The sequence below is a fragment of the Typopeltis vanoorti genome, chromosome 3 (assembly GCF_054136105.1).
Source record: "Typopeltis vanoorti isolate ZY-2024b chromosome 3, IOZ_Tvanoo_1.0, whole genome shotgun sequence".
Taxonomy (NCBI): domain Eukaryota; kingdom Metazoa; phylum Arthropoda; class Arachnida; order Uropygi; family Thelyphonidae; genus Typopeltis; species Typopeltis vanoorti.
The window spans coordinates 139,773,288-139,793,046 of NC_143551.1; the positions used below are offsets into that span (position 1 = coordinate 139,773,288).

General features: G+C 36.9%; 1 protein-coding gene across 1 annotated transcript in view; it reads right to left on the bottom strand.

Moving 5' to 3' along the window:
- LOC150108606 (uncharacterized) overlaps positions 1-19,759 on the bottom strand; it is a 271,872-nt gene that overhangs the window by 14,516 nt on the left and 237,597 nt on the right. Inside the window, exon 14 of the mRNA XM_090390490.1 lies at positions 15,889-16,096. Within this exon, the coding sequence (XP_090246616.1) occupies positions 15,889-16,096 (208 nt within the window). The remainder of the gene's footprint in view (positions 1-15,888; positions 16,097-19,759) is intronic.

Here is a 19,759-nt window from a genome sequence, read left to right on the forward strand (position 1 = left end):
TTACAAGTGGGGTTCCACAGGGCTCAGTACTGGGACCTATATTGTTTAACCTTTATATCAATGACATTGTCAGTGGATTGCAAGGGGATATTCGGTTATTTGCGGATGATGCGAAGCTGGGAAGGGTTATTAGTAATAGTGCAGATGTGGTAGCCCTGCAAGAGGATTTGAATAAGCTAGATAGATGGACAAATGAATGGGGGGGTGTCAGTTTAATGCAGCAAAATGTAAGGTCTTGAGGTTTGGGACACATTGATGGGACGCTGCATACTCTATGGGAGGAGTTAAACTGAAGGAAGTAGGAGAGACAAGAGATCTGGGTTTAATGATTGATAGAAACCTGAAATTTAGGGGACATATTGTAAAGGTAAGGTAATGCAGAGGATTGCTGCAATAATGAGAAGGATACTGACCCGCAGAGATAAAATGGTTATCATTCCGTTGTATTAGACTCTGATCAGACCACACTTAGACTATTGTTCTCATATCTGGTCCCCAGGATTTGAAGGGAATAAATTAACTGAAGGGTACAAAGGCAGATAACAAAGATGGTGTCAGGACTGTACAATGTTAGTTATGAGGATCAGCTGAGGGAGTGTGGACTACAGAGTTTGGTGGATAGAATATATAAGAAGGATAATAAAGATGGTTTCAGGACTGTACGATGTTAGTTATGAGGATCAGCTGAGGGAGTGTGGACTACAGAGTTTGGTGGATAGAAGGAGGGGTGATATGATTAAGACTTTTAAACTGTTGAGAGGTGGTTACAGTTGACACTGGGGAGTTCTTTCGCTTTGTTGAACAGCAGGAAGGAGTCATGACAAGGGGCCATCCCTGGAAGTTACGAAAGGAAACTGTGAGAAAGAGGGTGAGGAGTGGTTTTTTTGCATGGAGGGTGGTTGAACCATGGAATGCATTGCCTGATGGAGTGGTGAGAGCGAGAACGGTCAATGCATTTAAGGAGTGGTATGATAGACTTTGTGTTTCCTAGGAGGGACCTCCCTCGATGAGTCTTGATAGACTTGTGTTTCTTAGAAAGGACCTCCCACGATGAGTCTTTTGACTCCATGGAGGCCTGAATAATAATAATAAGTTTGGAATATTGGCTACGAAAGACTGGGAGAATGTAATTTACAGATTTTGACAATTAAGAAAAAAAGGTGATATGCAATTCTGTCTTTTTGTTTTTTTTTTATGTTGGTGAGGGGAATTTCTTGGGTTTCTGAGGGATAATGATCTCAGAGAGCACATAATTAAGAAAACATGAGTGTGCGGATGAAAAAAGTTGTTTTACTTGATCAAAGTAAATTATAATACACAAGAAATTATATATTCACATTATAATCCATTACCCAAGTATAAGCCAACAAAGTTTGTAAGTGAAGTATCTTGAAAACTATACTATTTGTATATAGTGACTGTTCACTTGACGTCATCTGCTTTGGTATCCCATAATGCACAGCACTTCCATTCAGAGGTGTGTATTGCTATGAATTATGCAAACAGTCACTACCCAGACCACTTTAGAACTGTTGCATCGTTGTAACTAGACCCAGGAAAATACTGAGGTTAAATTGATGCAGAAGTCATATTTTTCATATGTATAGTAAAATGGTGTAGCATCATATTAAAATACTTTAAATCCAGTATTTTAATAATACAGTGATATCCCTCTAATATGGTAATACTTTGTAATAATAATAATATTATAATTATTACAGGAACATCTCCATGGAGTCCACAGACTCATTGACAAAGACCCAAAACATTAGCCACAATATCTGTCATACTTCAATCTGAATTCATTCACCAACAAGGCATCTAGAAGAGACTCTAGCAACCCATTCCACTCATTCACTGCTTTCAAAACAAAAAAACTAGTCCTAAACCCTTGCTTACCACATTATTGTTCAATTTCCAGAGATTACCAATAGTTATTTGTAACCCACAAACCTTCCACCTATCCTCATAAGGAGCATTTCATAAACTGACCAGCCTCTTGGTCACACAACTTGTGAATACTCAAGCTAGGAAAGTTAATAGCATAGCAAGAAAAGCTAAATCACATTATGAGAAGACCTAGCCAAGGAGATCAAGGGTAATCCCAAAGAGTTCTTCCGCTATGTGGCAAGTAAAAGGAAGAATGACTTCGGAAGGATAACTTTAGTGGGTGCTGATGGTACTGAGGTGACAAAATGAGATGTAATAGTCAAGTTACTGAGTGATCACTTTTCAAAAGGCTATCACCTAAGTGAGGATATCTCTGTACCTGTAGAAATAACTAATATGAAAAATGAAGTTAAGAAATCAGAGGTATTTAATATATTGCAAAATTTAAATGCAAACACTGCTGTAGGTTTAGATGGAATATCAGCTCGGGTGTTGCGTGAATGTGCAAAGGAATTGTCAACCTCTCTTATTTGGATCTTTAACTCAAGTTTGAACTCTGGTATGGTCCCTAGGGAGTGGAAGTTAGGCAAAGTGGTTCCTTTGCATAAAGGTGGCTCTAAAACTGCCGTAGTTAATTACAGACCAATCAGCATCTCGGGAGTAATGGTAAGAGTATTGGAAAAGTTGATTAAAGACAAAATTCAAGAATGGGTGGATCAGGATATGATACTCTATAGAGGCCAACATGGTTTTGTTAAAGGTAGACCCTGCCTTAGCAATCTATTAACTTTTTATAATAGAATGATATCTGAGTTAGACAAAGGAACTGGCTACACAGTGGTACTTCTGGATTTAGATGGAATATCAGATGGAATACCCCATATTTAGATGGAATATGGGGTATCCTGTCGAAGGCTAAGGCCTTTGATAGGATACCCCATGGAACCCTATTACGCAAATTGGAGCAGATGGGAATGGATACTAAATTGGTGATATGGATAGGAGAATGGCTCAGGGAGAGATACCAGAAGGTGGTGGTGTATGGAGGAGCCGAGTCCAGGATGAGGCAGGTGACCAGTGGCAGCTTCAGGGCTCTGTACTTGAGCCATTGTTGTTTAATTTGTATATAAATGATATAGGAAATGGCTTAAAGGGAGATATTCAGTTGTTTGCTGATGATGCAAAGTTAGGTAGCTCAATAAAAAATCAAGCTGATGTTGAAAGTTTGCAGGATGATTTAAATAAGCTGGTAGAATGGGCAAAAGGTAATGGATGTCAGTTCAATGTGGAAAAGTGTAAAGTTATGCATCTTGGGATTAAATGATTACCAGCTGTGTACTACATTGATGGAACAGTACTTCAAGAGATTGATGAGGCTAGGGACTTAGGGGTGTTGGTAAATAGAGAGATGAAGTTCAGGGGACACATTGCTAAGGTGTCCAAGATTGCACATAGGATTACTTGTTGAGGAACACACTAACATCCAGAGATAAAGAGGTTATTATTACCCTTTATAAAGCACTGATACTTCCACATTTGGATTACTGTACTCAGGTCTGGTCGCCTGGATTCCTTAGAGATGAGGAGGCTGTGGAGAGGGTTCAGAGAAGAGTGACTAAGTTGGTGAGTGATGTAAAAAATGCTCCCTACATTGATAGATTGAGAGCTTGTGGATGGCAAAGATTGGTTGATAGGTGGAGAAGAGGGAATATGATAGAAACATTTAAATTACTGAAAGGTTTTTATAGGATTGATGCAGGGGAAATGTTTCAGCTGTGTGATAGTGATGGAAGAACAAAAGGTCATCCCTGGAAATAAAAGAAGAGTGTGGTTAACAAGGGTGTGAGAACAAGGTCTTTTTTCTGGAGGGTGGTGAATGAGTGGAATTCACTGCCTGACTTAGTTGTGAGTTCTTCATCTGTAAATGAATTCAAGAAGAGATATGACAGCTATTGTTTTGCTAGTTTGGGTCTCCCACAATGTCTACTGACTCCATGGATATACCTGTAATAATAATAATAATCTCTACCTGCCATAATTTTAACTGATGAAAACTGAACATGCAGCAGGCACAGCATACTACTGCACAAAATGAAATCTTTAAATGGTAGTGGGCTGGTAGGCAACTCAGACCAAACACCTGAACGAGGCCAAGACCGTGCTCAGTTGGAGCTTGAAGTTCTGTACAACTATTACACCAAATGGAGTTTGTCCAAATCCCTCTAAGACTGAGGTTTGTACATTTCACTTGAATAATCATCAAGCTGATAAATGGCTCAAAATCTCATTCAGAGGGGAGACGTTGAAGCACAACCCCAACCCAAAGTATTGTGGAATCACCTTAGATCACTTTTAACCACCCAACTGGCCAAGACGTATATATATATGTTCAAGTAACCATGATGCAAAGTGCATATTAAAATTGTAATACCACTGATATTGCATTGAAATATATGATGGATATGAAGTGTAGAGGGGTGATGTATTTTATCCATATCGACGGCGACGTGGTTAACCTTCAAGAAACACCTGGAAAATGTCTGCCAAAAGCTAAAACTAGGAATAATATCATCAGGAAGCTTGTGTGTTCAGGCTTGGGGGGAGACAGGAACCAACACTTTGAAAACGGCTGCCCATGCCCTAGTGTACTATAGTGCAGAATACTGTGCTCCAGTGTGGTATTTGAGTCATCATGTTAGCAAGGGCGACATACAACTTAACAATACCACGAGAATCAACCTCAGGTTGCATAAAGTCTACACCTGTTGAGTGACTACTAACACTCTCTAACATCATATCACCAGACATAAGAAGGAAAACTGCTGCTAACAGAGAGTGGATAAAATGTATGGGCAATAACAACTTATCCATCCATGAGGAACTCCAAAATATACCACCTATTCACTTAAAGTCTCGCGATCCAATCTGGATCGAGGGACTTTATATATATATATATATATACACACATATATACATATATATACACACACATACATACTTACATATATATATATATTCCTTTTTTACAAAAAAAAAGTAAAACTCCTTTTTTACACTTTCCAGGGGACTAATGGAAAAAAGTGTAAATAGAAGGAATTGTAAAAAACATTAAAAAAAATCAATAAAGGTTGAGACCGGTCTGGGTAGTGACCTTCTCTCATAATGTAGAACAGTAATACAGCTTCTAGGAGCTAAGTTCACATTATGGGTAAATATCAAGAATAGTGATCGGAGCTTGTTCCACCTTTGACATGAGTTACCTCAGCTTGCACTACCTTAAGGGTCAGTTGCTGAAATATCCAGGTATTTGCTTATGCTTGGAATCGTCAAACTTATATAGTTTCTACTATATTCGGCATGAAACGATATGGGATGTAATATCCCTTAACTTAAACAAGTCATATGTCGCCAAATTGAAGCCTTTGGCTCTTTGTATATCTAATAATTTATTAGGACACCTCTCGGCAATACTCATAGAAGAGTTGTAAGTTCTGTTTGCTACAAACTTGGTATTAACTAGGTCTACCTACTCACTGATGAGACCTCGATAAAGGTTGAAACCGGTCTGGGTAGTGACCCTCTCTCATAATGTAGAACAGTAATACAGCTCCTAGGAGCTAAGTTCACATTATGGGTAAATATCAAGAATAGTGATCGGATCTTGCTCCACCTTTGACATGAGTTGCCTCAGCTTGCACTACCTTAAGGGTCAGTTGCTGCAATATCCAGGTATTTGCTTACGCTTGGAATCGCTGAACTTTATATAGTTTCTACTATATTCGGCATGAAACTCTTTGAGTTTCTTATTCGGCTAAGAAACGATGTGGGATGTAATATCCCTTAACTTAAACAAGTCATATGTCGCCAAATTGAAGCCTCTGGCTCTTCATATATCTAATAATTTAAAAAAAAGGCTAAAAGATGACTTACTGCTGGTATTAGACTCTACATACTAGATTACAAAATTTAATAACTGAAAATAAATAAATTTACAATTACTTACATTTATCTATTTAAAAAACTCTTTAATTGTTGATTGTTTTTGCTTTTTCTGCACTCTGATAAATTCCACCTGCCTCTCCACAGTATATAAGGCATTAAATGCCCCATCGTCTCTTGATGCACTTGCAATATACTACCTCAAAACAGAGATAGCTTCGGGATGGTAGGTTCTTGATCACAGTCTTCTTCAACCACTTCTTCTTCACCAACGTGTTGGAAAAGATCTCTTCTACACTTGGTACCATTGATGTGATCACACCAGCATCAACATAGTCTTGAAATGAGGAAGACTCTTCCATCACATACCAGTTGTTGGGCTCTGAAATATCTTCTTCTTCCTCCTGTAGTTGTTCTTCCTCTTCCACAAACGTAACTCCTGCCTTCCGGAAACAGTTGGATATGGTTTCAGGAGTAACATGCAACCGTGCTTTGGCCACATAATGCATGCCATCAAGGATTGATATGTCATTTGTTTTAGGTCCATACCATTATCATGCAAAAACACAGGTTTCTCAAGAAGCATTTTTCTATATTTCCATTTAAATTCATGGATGATGCCCAGATCTAATGACTGAAGCTCACTTGTACAATTAGAGGGAAAGAACACTAATCTAATGTTTCTGAGCTGTAGATCTTCAGGATGTGCAGGACACTTGTCTAGCAGTAATAGTCTTTTGGGGTGATTTGCCCCATTTTAGCATCAAGAACTTGCATGGTTAGTGGATGTGAAGATGCTGCTGGTTATCCATGCTGTGCTGTTGGCATCACACTCAGTAGGCAGATTTTTCACATTCTAAAACCACGTTGGCTTTTTAAATTTACCAATTACCAGTGGAGGTAATTTTTCTGATCCATCAGCATTGACCATGAACAAAATAGTTACACTCTGCTTGCTGAGTTTTCCACCATGACACTTCTCTCCTTTAAAACGCAATGTTTTACTTGGCAGAATGTTATAAAAGAGCCTAGTTTCATCAAAATTAAAAATATTTTTTGGTTTGTAGTCTTGAATAATAGTCTTTAGTCCATGTTTCCACTGGTTTACAGTTTCTCCTGCAACACTATTACTTTCTTCAAACACTTGATTATACACAATATTGCGACAAGTCTTGAAACGATCAGTCCATCCATTTGATGCAGTAAAACCATTAATCCCCAACCTCGCAGCAAATTCAAGGGCTTTTGCTCAGATTCTAGTACCATCGACTAAAATACCCGACGCTCTCGTAGAAAACAACCAATCCGTCACAAGTTTATCCAATTCATTGTATGTCGCTGTAGGGATATATTTTCGTTTTTGACAGAGCGCCAGATTGCTTTGCATTGAGTTCAATGCTTAACCTGTTTTTTACTATCATTCAAAGTGGACATGGAGAGGCTAAGATCTTTTGCTAATTGCACACGTGCTCTGGCACACCAATGTACACGTCGCAGAACTGCCACATTTTCTTGTATCGAAATACATTTTCTGTCTTTTTTCCCCAGGTTAATAACATGGATCATCTAGCACCGCAACTTGAAAGCAACTATCACACACTAAATTATGTAGCAGAAATTCTGCAATATATCATGTGCTTCTGAATTTCAACTATGAACACCAACACTGCAAGCTAGTGAAGCGATATTTCACAAAATGTGGTTTATTCACTGATATCTAATATTCATGTAACAAGTGTTACTTGGTAGAAGTGTGAATGTGATTTCACAATTTGTGTATGATCCTTGTTCACGATTTCAATACAGCACTGTGAATGTGAAATCACATCATAACACGTTATGGGTGCCAGGAGCTACTGACAGTTTAAAATTACTGATATGAAAACTTCACGGTATCAATTTGTACCGTGATTGAAAAATCACGATTTCACTCATCACTACATCACTGCTGCAAGCATGCAAGTCGATGTGATGGCAGAAACGAAACTACAGCCGAAAGCAACGCCATCTGGGAACAGAAATGCACAGATTTCTGCAGAAATCGATTTGAAAATCAGTGTTGCTACCCTAGAAAAAGTCGCAAATCACAGTAAATAGTGTTCACATCAAGTTGTTAATGGTGGGAAAACAATATATCATAAGAACAGGCCTTAAGATGGGACCAACGGAACATGACGTAAATGGCAGAAAAACGAAAATTATGGGAACGTAAAAATGGGGTTTTACTGTATATATATATATATATATACACACACATATATATATATATATATATATATATATATATATTCACTTTTTCTATTTTTATCTTCCTATTTGCACAAACCCAACTCATATGAAATGTGTTTATGTATCTTTGGGCAGGCAATGTATGAATGGATTGGACATTAGATCAGACTATGTGATTGGTTCTCCATGTTCCTTATAGACTATGTGGAGGTCTCCTGCCATTTATCGTATGTGATCCTAAAGCTTTAGGATCAGACAAGATAAATCTTACTTACTTCACATTAGTATGTTATGAATTCATGATTTATGGATCCTTTTCGTTTCTTTCGTTAGATCTTTATTTTTCCATATTGCTGGTCTTAATCATGGTAATATTATATCACTTTTTTAGACTTTTTATGTTTCTTGCTTTTACTTCTGTCTGTTTGATATTTACATTTACATTAGACTGGATGTTTAAGTTACATTACTCATTAATGAATGAAAAACCTAAATCCACAATCCAAAAGCAGTGAAATCCAATGTCCACGGGGTTAGCCGAGTGTGCTTCCAACCATGCCTGGGAAAGAAGTGCTCTGAGTTCAATTCTCGTTGCCAATGTGAGGAGCTTAAGGATCTTTCTCAGCCATAGCCAAGCTAGCCAGTCCTTGGGCATGGACAGCAAGGTTTTTTCCTCCTGCAATCAAGTAAACTGGCCCTGTGAACACATACGGATTACAGTCAGGAATACTTAAGACCCAGCCATAGGCCTGATTCATCAGCTATGCCGGTCCTGAGCCCAGATAAAATTTTGGGGAATTGAGATGGTGCCATAATTCTCCATAAAAAGGGGCCTCACAGCCGTTATATCATCATATGCTATAAACAAAAAAGTGAAATCCAATATACACATCAAAATACAACCTGGAAATGAAATATATTTCATTGAGGGAAGGGGTTTTCTGCTTTGATATATATCATCATCATTATTATTATTATTATATGACGCCTCTAGGGAGTCCAAAGACTCATCGAGGGAGGGCACCTACACTACAACTCTCTCTGTCCACCACTCAATATTATTGACATTCTTCATATTGTTTATTTTAAACATTTTAATATTTTATCACTTTATAATAGAATGTTCTTTCATTTTTGTGAGATATTTTCATTATTAAGTATTATGCTAGGTATTTAAATTTCATCAGTTACTGTAATGAATAAAAACCAGTATCGTATATAGTTAGATGAGCCATTTTATTGGAAGTATCAGGGTTTGAATCCCATATATGACATGACTTTATCAGGTGTTTTTAATCAAATGGTGAGTTAGCTGGGCTCATACAGTGGCGGAGGATTTTTCCCCCCAGAAACTTGGGTTTTTCGTCCCTCTAAACAGGCAAACTGGCCAGAAGAATACACAACAATATACAGACAAAGGACACTTCAGAAATAAGGACATCAGCTTATTCCATTACATTTGGTTTTGAATACCTGCCAGGTGAAGTGTGGGTCTATGTGTAAGCATAAATCAGAAAGGATCCGAAATAGACAATCCAAAAGCACTGAAATCCAACATATACACTAAAGCACAACCTGGAACTCAAATTTATTTCATTGAAGGAAGAGGTTTTCTGCCTAGACATGTGAGCATTAGCATTCACTAAAGTGCTTTGTCTAGTTTCTCATGTGAGCATTAGCATTCAACAAAGCGCTTTGTCTAGTTTCCCAATCTGCATCCTTAGATGGCTACATTCAACACCACTTTTAAACTTAAATAATGAAATTAATTTGAATATACTGTTCACAGAATATAGTACTTCTGGGAATAGCATTTACAGTATATTTGGTACAGCATATACAGTATTGACCATTGCCCAATGTCTAGCACAGTGACATATACACGTTTTGACCAATTGCAAAACTAGCTAACAGTGCACAGTGATAGCAACTAAATTCAGTATAAATAGCTTTTTGAAGACTACCACCAATTTATGAGTGACAGCTTTAGAGACATTATAGGTTATTTATAACAAATACTGAATGGCATTCACAGAATGAGAAATTTATGGAAGGAGAATGAAACTGGAGAGCATGTTTGTTGCAAGTGTTTTGTGAGTGACTGCTAAAAATATGAAGAGAGCAAGAAGAATGAAAGCATTGAAGTTGAATGATGAAATGCATGATAATGTGATTGGTAAAGTTGGTGTTACAAGTTGAGTGAGTGACTGTAAGAATAAAGGGGTGAAAAATGAAAAGAATGACCAGATAGTTCACTTATGTGGAGTCCTCTACAGAACAAAACACGAGATTGAATGGTTGGAGAAATGCTTGGCAGATGATTATGACTCAGAAGTGAAAGAAGGGGAAGATGCAAGGGGAAAGAAAAGCATGAGAATAAAGATTAGATTTTGCACAGTGATTCATTGATAAGATGAGTACTTGAGGAGAGTTTGACGAAATTGTGTTTTCCTGATGCATAGATTAAGGATGTTAGTAGTACTGTAAGGATGCAGAAAATAAAAGTGAAAATGATGGTTATTTTAGCTGATACAAATGATTTAGCAGGTGACAAGCATGGTATGCAAGAAAATATGAAAGATTTACTAGTGAATAAAAAAAGAAGAGAGAGAAAGTAAAAGGTATAAGTCTGTTGCCACGGTGTGAAAGAGATGAGCTGTTTGTAAGTGCACAGGAGGAATGGTGGAGGTAAGGACTCTTGAGAAAGTGTTATTCAGAGAGAGAGAGAGAGAGAGAGAGAAAGAGAGTTCAAAAGTGGAGTCAGGGAAACTAGAATGTTTGGGGGGAGGATGCAGCTGAGTGTGGGTCCAGACACCAATGCTCACAGACAACCTAGTGATCACATAATGCTAAATGCAGTTTCTTAACTTTAGTGCACAAAGCAACACAAGATATAATGAAGATTGCAGGATGAAGGGGGATATTGAAGTTTATGTATACTGATGCCAGAAATATTCAAAATAAGGGCAAAGAGTTTCTGGCGTTGGTGAGACTTGGTTGACCAAGAAAGATATAGTCATAGGAAGAGAATGCAAAGGATACAGTATCTTTAGAGAGGACAAAAGACAGAAAGAAAAATATGGCAGGAGGAGCAGGGTTTTGCTAATGGTGGAAGAGGAATTGAAGCCAAAAAAGAGTAGAAGTACATCACGAGGACAGGGATGCAGAGGATAGTACAGTTGAGGCTATCTGGTGTGAAACAGAGGCCAACAGGGTAAATGTATTACTTTTATTATGTGACACCACCAAGGAGCTTTAGGACTCATCATGAGAGGGTACACTACTCCACTACACACTACTCACTGTCTTACCTACTCAATTCTCCTACTATACAACAACAATACTACCATCAATACAATGCCATGTAGATGAAATATACCAGCAAATTAGCATAATGAGTGCAGGTTAAGTAATCATTATTAGAGAATTTCAATAAAAGGAGGAGGAATGGTTACAGGGAGAGAAGAAAATGAATTTATACAGTTGCTGAGCAATATAACCTGAAGCAACATGTAATAGAGAGGACATAAGGTTTGAGGGTGCTGGATCTGATCATAGCATCAGAGAACTTAACAGTACCCAATCTAGTTAAACAGTATCCACTAGGGGAAAGTGACCATGTTGACTTTACGTAGGAGATTACAAGACATACAGAATTTTCTAATTTTCTGTATGTCTGGTAATCTGGAATTCCATGTATATTATGCCTTAACAAGCTATAATATATGAGGGTAGTCTGAAAAGTTCTCGGCCTTGACCACAGATGGCAACACTATTGGGAAGATTTTTTTTTTCTAAATTGGTAGATTTGTCATAAGCATCCATGTGAAATTACAAGTCATTCTATCAAGTAGTTTGTTTTATACAGCTGTCTGAAGCAAAAGTGTTGTCTGTATCCCTTGAAATGGATAAAATTGAGTATGGTGAGGTTATAAAATTCTTTGTAAAAGAGGGTTTAATGCTAAAAGAAATTCATCCGAAGTGCATAAAAGTTTATGCGCACTGTTCTCCTTCTTTTTCAACAATTAAGAAATTTGCTGCTGAGTTTAAACGTGGCCATTACCAGCCTTGAAGATGATCCATGTGAAGGATATCCAAAAAGTGTAACAACACCAGAAATCATTGATCAAGTGCACTATATGGTATTGGATGACTGGCGAGTCAAAGTGCGTGAAACTGCTGAGACTATAGGCATTTCAAAAGAATGTATAGGATATATTTTGCATGAAGAATTGCATATTAAAAAGCTTTGCGCAAGAGTGGTGCACTTGCTCACAGCAAATCATTTCAACAAGAATAAAACTGATTTTGTGCATTGATTTATTACTATGGATGAGCTTGGATTCACCATTACACACCAGAATCCAAACAGCAGTCAAAACAGTGGACAGAAGTCAGTTGTTCAGTCAGTTCCATCAGCAGGAAAGGTCATGGCATCGTGTTTTGGGATGCTAAAGGCATTTTGTTTATTAATTATCTTGAAAAGGGTAAAAAAATAACCTATCTCTTCCCAAAACTAACTCTCTTCTTCTCTGGGCAGTGCTTTTCTTTGAATCAAGAAGTGAATGCAGCTGTAGAGGGGTATTTTGCAGATCTTACTAAGAACCACCACTACAGGGAGAGGATAATGGCGCTGGAGCATCGGTGGAATAAATGTATTAGCCTTATGGGAGATTATGTTGAAAAATAAAAATAATTTTGAAACTATAAATTTGTTTTTTCACTGTTAGACTGAGAACTTTTCAGACTGCCCTCATACATGGAATTCCAAAGCAGGTAATTATGACAAGCTAAGAAGTCAGCTTTCAGCAGTGATATGACATAAGAATTTGGAGGATGTTGATAGTGCATAAAGAGGTGTTCAAAGAAAGCAATATCAAAATGTATACCCAGAGTCAGATAAATCTGATAAATCAGGTAGGAGCTAGATGGATGAATAGCATTATTAAGCAGGAACTGCAGAAAATAAATTGTGGAGGGAGCATATAGGAAAAGGTGATCAGCATGGCCATGAGCAGTAGAAGGCATAGGCAAGAAGGATGTTTTGAATGGTGAGGAAAGCCAAAAGCTAATTAAGAGAGAAAGCTAGCTGATGAGGTCAAAAGAAATCGTAAAGAGCTCTTTCGCTATGTGTCAAGTAAAAGGAGGAATGATTATGGAAAGATGACTTTAAAAAAAGTGCTGATGGTGGGAAGGTAACAGAAGCAAACCAAATAGTCGTGAGCATTTTTGCAGCAGTGTACTATCTAGGTGGTGATGTTGCAATGCCAGATGTGACACTGACTGATGGGAGAAGAGAGATGGATGAAATGGAAGTGCTTAAAATATTGCAGAACCTCAACATGAACACAGCCATGGGAATAGATGGCATATCAACCCTTGTATAAAGAGAATGTGGAAGAGAATTATCAGCTTCTCTGACCAAGCTGTTTAATTTAAGCCTCAGTACTGGTAAGGTACCAATAGAGTGGAAAGAGGGTAAAATAGTCCCACTGCATAAAGGAAGCCACAAGACATAAGTAGCAAATTATAGGCCAATCAGCATCTCAGGAGTAGTGGTGAAGGTATTAGAGATATCGCTGAAAGACAGAATTCAGGACTTAGTGGATAGGAATATGATACTTTATAAGGGACATCATGGTGTTGTGAATGGTAGGTCTTACCTAGTAATATGTTTACCTTCTATAACAAAGTGACAATGAATTTGGATAAGGGAAATGACAACTCAGTGATACTGCTAGACTTTGCAAAGGAATTTGATAGAATTCAATATAGAACTCTGTTGCATAAATTGGAGCAAATGGGATTGACATGAATCTGGTGTTTTGAATTAGAGGATAGTTGATGGGACATATCAAAGAGTGGTTTATAGAGGAATTGAGGCCAGGAGGATGACCAATGGCATACTATAGGGCTCAGTACTTGGTCCTCTGTTGTTTAATATGTACATCAATTATATAGGAAATGATATAACAGAAAATATTCAGTTATTTGCTGATGATGCTAAACTAGGAAGAGCAATGGTAAATGAAAAGTAATGCAGAAATCCTGCAGGAAGACTTAAATAGACTAACAGTATGGGTAAAAGAAAATGGCTACCAGTTTAAGGTGATGCATTTTTTGAAGAAGAGATCACAGGCTGTGTACTATGATGGAAATGAAATGCAGGAAAATGATGAGGCCATGGATTTCGGTATGATTGTGGACAAGGAGTTACAGAGGGCATATTGCAAATGTAGTCCAAACAGCACATTATACTATGTGGTTGTTGAAGAACACACTAGCAAGCACGAATAGAGAGGTTATCGTTCCCCTTTATGAAGCTTTAATAAGGCCCGCCTGGGGCCCACCTGGACTACTGCATGCAGATCTGGATATCCAGATTCTGTGGGGATGAAGAAGTGGTGGAGAGAATCCAGAGGAAAGTGCCACAGATTGTAATAGGTCTATGGAATTCTCCCTATGAGAATACGTTGACTCTCTGTGGGTTCAAATACTAGCTAATAACAATAAAAAAGGAAAAGTTATTAAATGGATTTTATATGATTGATACTGAAGAATTTTTTCAGCACTTGGTAAGAAGGGAGAGAATGGGAGATCACTCATGGAAATTGTGTAAAAGGGATGTTAGAACTAGATATTTTTGCTTGGAAGTGGTGAATGAGTGGAATGCATTGCCAGAGGTGGTTGTGAGTGCTTCATCAAAGTAAGAGTTTAAGGAGAGGTGTGATAGGTATTGTCTGAATAATGGTTCTTCCTCAATAAGTATTCTGACTCCATTGAGATACATGTGTAATTATTATAATAATAATGAAAGCTAAAGAAACCATTACATGATATATTGTTGAATGAATTTTATATTTCACAAATATGAAGAAGAATCTAGTACAGTCTAGACCAGGGCTGTCCAAAACACGGCCCGTGGGCTGCATGTGACCCATGGTGTGATTTTGTGTGGCCCCTGTGAATTTTGATTTTCATGAGCAAAAAAATAAAATAACAATTTGAACTGAATGCTCATTAGATATTTTAATTCTATCACTAATCGATAATCTCAATGTTGGTAATTTTATTTGATGTTTTTACATCACCATATAAAGGTGATGTAAATGATGATGAGGCCTGAATAATAATAATAATATACCCATGTGTTTTTCAAATATTAGATGTGTCAAAGAAGCGTTCTTACACTGTTTTGTTCTAACGTGCATGCTCTGGGTGCTCAAAGAGAACATAAGGACCCAATTAATGCACAATTAGTGTTGTTTGTTTGTTCAGTTGTCGAGGTTGTGTCACTGCTGCTCACTAAATTATTAGATACACATTGTATGTGGCCCTCGGATAAATTATTTTTAATGCGGTCCTCAGATTACCTAAGGTTGGACAGCCATGGTCTAGACTATAAAGGGTTCTTCCCAACCCTGAAAAGCAAGAATGGTAGGAGTTATTTAAATTAAGGGGATATTAAATCCCACATTATTTCAAAGCTGAATAAGAAATGTTGACTTACACCGGGACTTGCCGAACTTTATATAGTTTCTATATTCGGCATGAAACTCTTAGATTAGATTTCCATCTTTGAGTTTCTTATTCAGCTTTGAAATAATGTGGGATTTAATATCCCCTTAATTTAAATCATTTTTACATCGCCGAATTAAAGCCTCTTGCTCTTTATTTTAAATGATAGGAGTTAGTTAAAAAAGTTTAAAAAAAAAATAAATATGATTCAATTTTACTGTATGCTGATTTTATAGAACATTAAAAATGATAAAAAGTCATCTTCTATTACTTCAAAATCATATAGGATATTTTAGTCACTTACTTCCCTACCTGTGTACTGGTGCTCGATGGCCTTGATGTGTTCTTCTGTAAAGCCCCAGTACCTTGCTAAAGAGCGCCAATCATTTGGTTCCAAATAACTTTTGGCTAAAGTCCAAAGTAGCTGTTGCATATGTTTATGCCTTGCTTCAGCTTGCTGCTCGACTTGTCTTATTGGTGAAAAGTCTTGATTTTCATTATATTCTGTTGCTGGGCTCAGCTGCAAAATATTTAACATGTTTACTAAGCATAACAGCAATCATTTTCACCATTAAAATGTAAGGCTCAATGGCCCATCAGGTCCAAGTAAATTGGTTTTATAAACCTAATTAATGTCATAATACATAGGATGGTTAATCCAATCTATGCAAGTTGCTATATTCCAATCACGTATTCGCTGACCAGCTCATTTTTTTGTAGGATGAAAAACCTGAATTTCCATGAAGAAAAACCCTGCCATTTCTGTAAGACTGGCTAATTTGCCTTCATCTCCTTTTTTAACTAAATGATATCACTGAAACTGACTGTGCTATTAGTAATACTTATCTCCTTAAATGAAAGAAACTCAAACATAGCACACAATATTTGCTCTTAAAGTTGCTCAAATTATTTTTACCTTCTAAAAAAAATCCTGTGAAGTCACATGGAGGATTATTCTGACACCTTTAACTGATTTCTTTAGGAAAGTAAATAAATTAAAATTTTACCTTTTTCAGATAAATTCATTTTTAATTTTTGTAACTTCAACAATTCATCAGCAGCAGAGCAGTTGGTATTGCACAGAAGGGTTTGATCCCTCTCCCAACCCACGAGGTAAAATTCCCACCTATGCAATGTCTAATGTACAAGTTTACAAAACTTTTGGAGTTGATAATTTGAATTTACATTAAATAAATAATAATTCAATCAGTAAAAGTAATAATATTCAGAGAAGCATATTTAACACAATTTTTGTTTAATGAAATAAGAGAGAGAGATCTCTCATCACACAAAGGTAAACCAAAACTAGAGAAAAACCCAGCCCTCTCTAAACTTCTAATCTGCATCTTGTGGTTACTAGATCTTTGATTGTTAAAGCTTGATACTTCCATTCTCCCATCATAATTATTAATTGATTTAAGGAATTCACAACGTACAATAGAATATAAATTAAATTAAACTTTAATATATATTTCCAATATTTCAGCAACGTCACGTTGCCATTTTCAAAGGAACTTACAATAAAGACACGTGCATCCAGGCACTACATACAGTAAAATAATTTTACTTATTTTATTGTACTGTATTTTACTGTATGTAGTGCCTGCGTGCACGTGTCTTTATCATAAGTTCCTTCGAAAATGGCAACGTGACATTGCCGAAATAGTGGAAATATATATTAAAGTTTAATTTAATTTATATTCTATTGTACGTTGTGAATTCCTTAAGTCAATTAATAATAATCTATAACCAGCATATAAGCATTTCTGCGAGAATTCTCGCAGAAATGCGAGAATCATAGGTGAGAGAATGAATCATAGGTGAGAGAATGGAAGTATCAAACTAGAAACTAGTTTATCTTGCCTTCTTTCCATACCTTAGGGACTCGTCAAGTTGCAAGATTTTCATTAAATAGCCAGGTCAATGGCACAGTCAGTTCCTTAACACACTACCTTAAAATATGTGGCAAAAGATGATGCAAAACTGGGGAGAGCAATGAGGAATCAAGCAGATGTTGTGATCTTACAGGAGGATTTGAATAGATTGTGTGAGTTTGCAACAGTATGGAACTATCAATTCAATGTTGCAAAGTTTAAGGTTCTGAAATTTGTTAGGCAATGATGGGATGCAAAGTAGACACTTGGTGAGGAAAGTTTGGAGGAAATTGAGAAGACAAGAGACCTTGAAGTGGTGGTGGACAAAGATCTGAAGTTCAGAGGTCACACTGCACAAGCAAGTAGTTCTGTTATATAAGGCCTTGATCAGGCCTCATAAGAATTATTGTGCACATGTTTGGTCTCCTACTTCTCATGGTGAGGAGGATATACTAGAAAGGGTCCAGAGAAGACTGATTAAGGTGGTGACCAGTCTTTGCAATGCAGGATATGAGAATATTGAATGCAGTTTGCAAAGCCTTTTGAATAGGAGGAAGAGAGGGGATATGATTGAGATATATGAGTTGGTATAAGGTTGTTGCCAGATTAATGTGGAAGAAATTTTTCATAGAATAGGAGAAAGAGACAAAAAAAAAAGGACATTCCTGGAAGCTGTACAAGGAGGGTGGTGTGAGCAGGGACATAAGGAGGAGGTTCTTTGCATGGAGAGTGGCAGGTCAGTGGAATGTGTTGCCCGACATTGTTGTGAATTCAGATATATTGAATGAGTTTAAAGTAAATTTTCTTTAGGGTTACATGGAGATCAGCATTCATTTCAGACAAATTATGGAGACTACAACTGGGTTAGAATTAATTACTTTAATTTTCTGACGTTTCGACCTTCACATTAAAGTCATCATCTGGAGTATAAACATATATATATATATATATATATACAGAGACAAGCTATATTGCATTTCAAACAGTATGCCAAAGAGACAATGATGTGATCAACTGTTATTCTAACTGGCCTGATCTCTAGTGGAAAAAAAACGACAACATCAAAGCTATATTCTATTTATAACACCATCAGAGAATTCATACAGTTTTAGTTACAGAGTAGATATTTTAGTTACATAGATAGTTTTATTACAGCAAAAGTGGTGTCCTAATTAGGCCTGTGTAGCTCAGTGGAAATGGCATGTGCCATTCTCGGCACTAGACTGCCTGAAGAAAGAGCACTGTAAGTTCAATTCTAGTCGCTGACCAGAGGAACTTTTTGAGCACCTCTGTAACACAATATTGGAAGAATGACAGTGTTGCGCCCTTCGACTGGAAAAGGCCTAAGTTCAATTCTTGTCGTGATGGGAGGAATCTTTATAAGGAATTTTTCAATTGAAGGGAGTTAGCTGATCTCATACAGAAGTAGCAGGGTTTTTTCTCCCAGAAACTCAGGTTTTTCATCCCACATACAGACAAATTGGTCTTTAGGATACATGCAATTTACAGATAAAGAATACTAGTGGTGGTGGTGAGCAGTAGATGATAGAGACAGAGAGATGTAGAGGAGGTGCCCTCTCTTGGTGAGTCCTTGGACTCCTTGACGGTATCACAAAATAATAATAATTTAACATGAGAGTTGTTATATTAGAGTCAAGATTCTGTATTACTTATAGTCCTATTTCTAATTAATTCTTAGATGAAAAGGTCTTTGATGTAGTTTTTTTCAACAGTAGAGGTCAGGCCAGTAGAATAAAGGTTGATCAAATCATTGTCTCTTTGGCATAATGTTTGAAATATAATATAGCTCTTGTCTCTGTATATATATGTGTATACTCCAGATGATGACCTTAATATGAAGATCAAAACATTGGGAAATTAAATTAATTAATTTTAACACAGTTGTATTCCATAATTTGCCTGAAATGAGTCTAAAGTACAGTTTGATAATCCTTCGATACTCCACACATCTTTCAATTATAAAACCTGCTTTACTAGGATGAAATGCTGTAATAAAGTGATGATTAAACAGTTCTACTAAGTCATCTGCATTAATCAGCTGATTACCTTTTCATCAAGTAAGGTCATTCATCCACAATCATTACTTCTCCTAATGGATAAATAATGGAAAAAATACCACCAAGATTTTTCTTGGATTGTAGTGCTAGTCCTTTTTTTGTATTCTAATTTTTCCTTTATTTACTATGCCATTAACTTTCTGCTAGCTTGAGTCTCATTGTTGTGGCTTAAAATCTACAAAGTAGTGTTACATTGCAACTAAGTATGTTTTTGTACATTTCTGCCCGGAG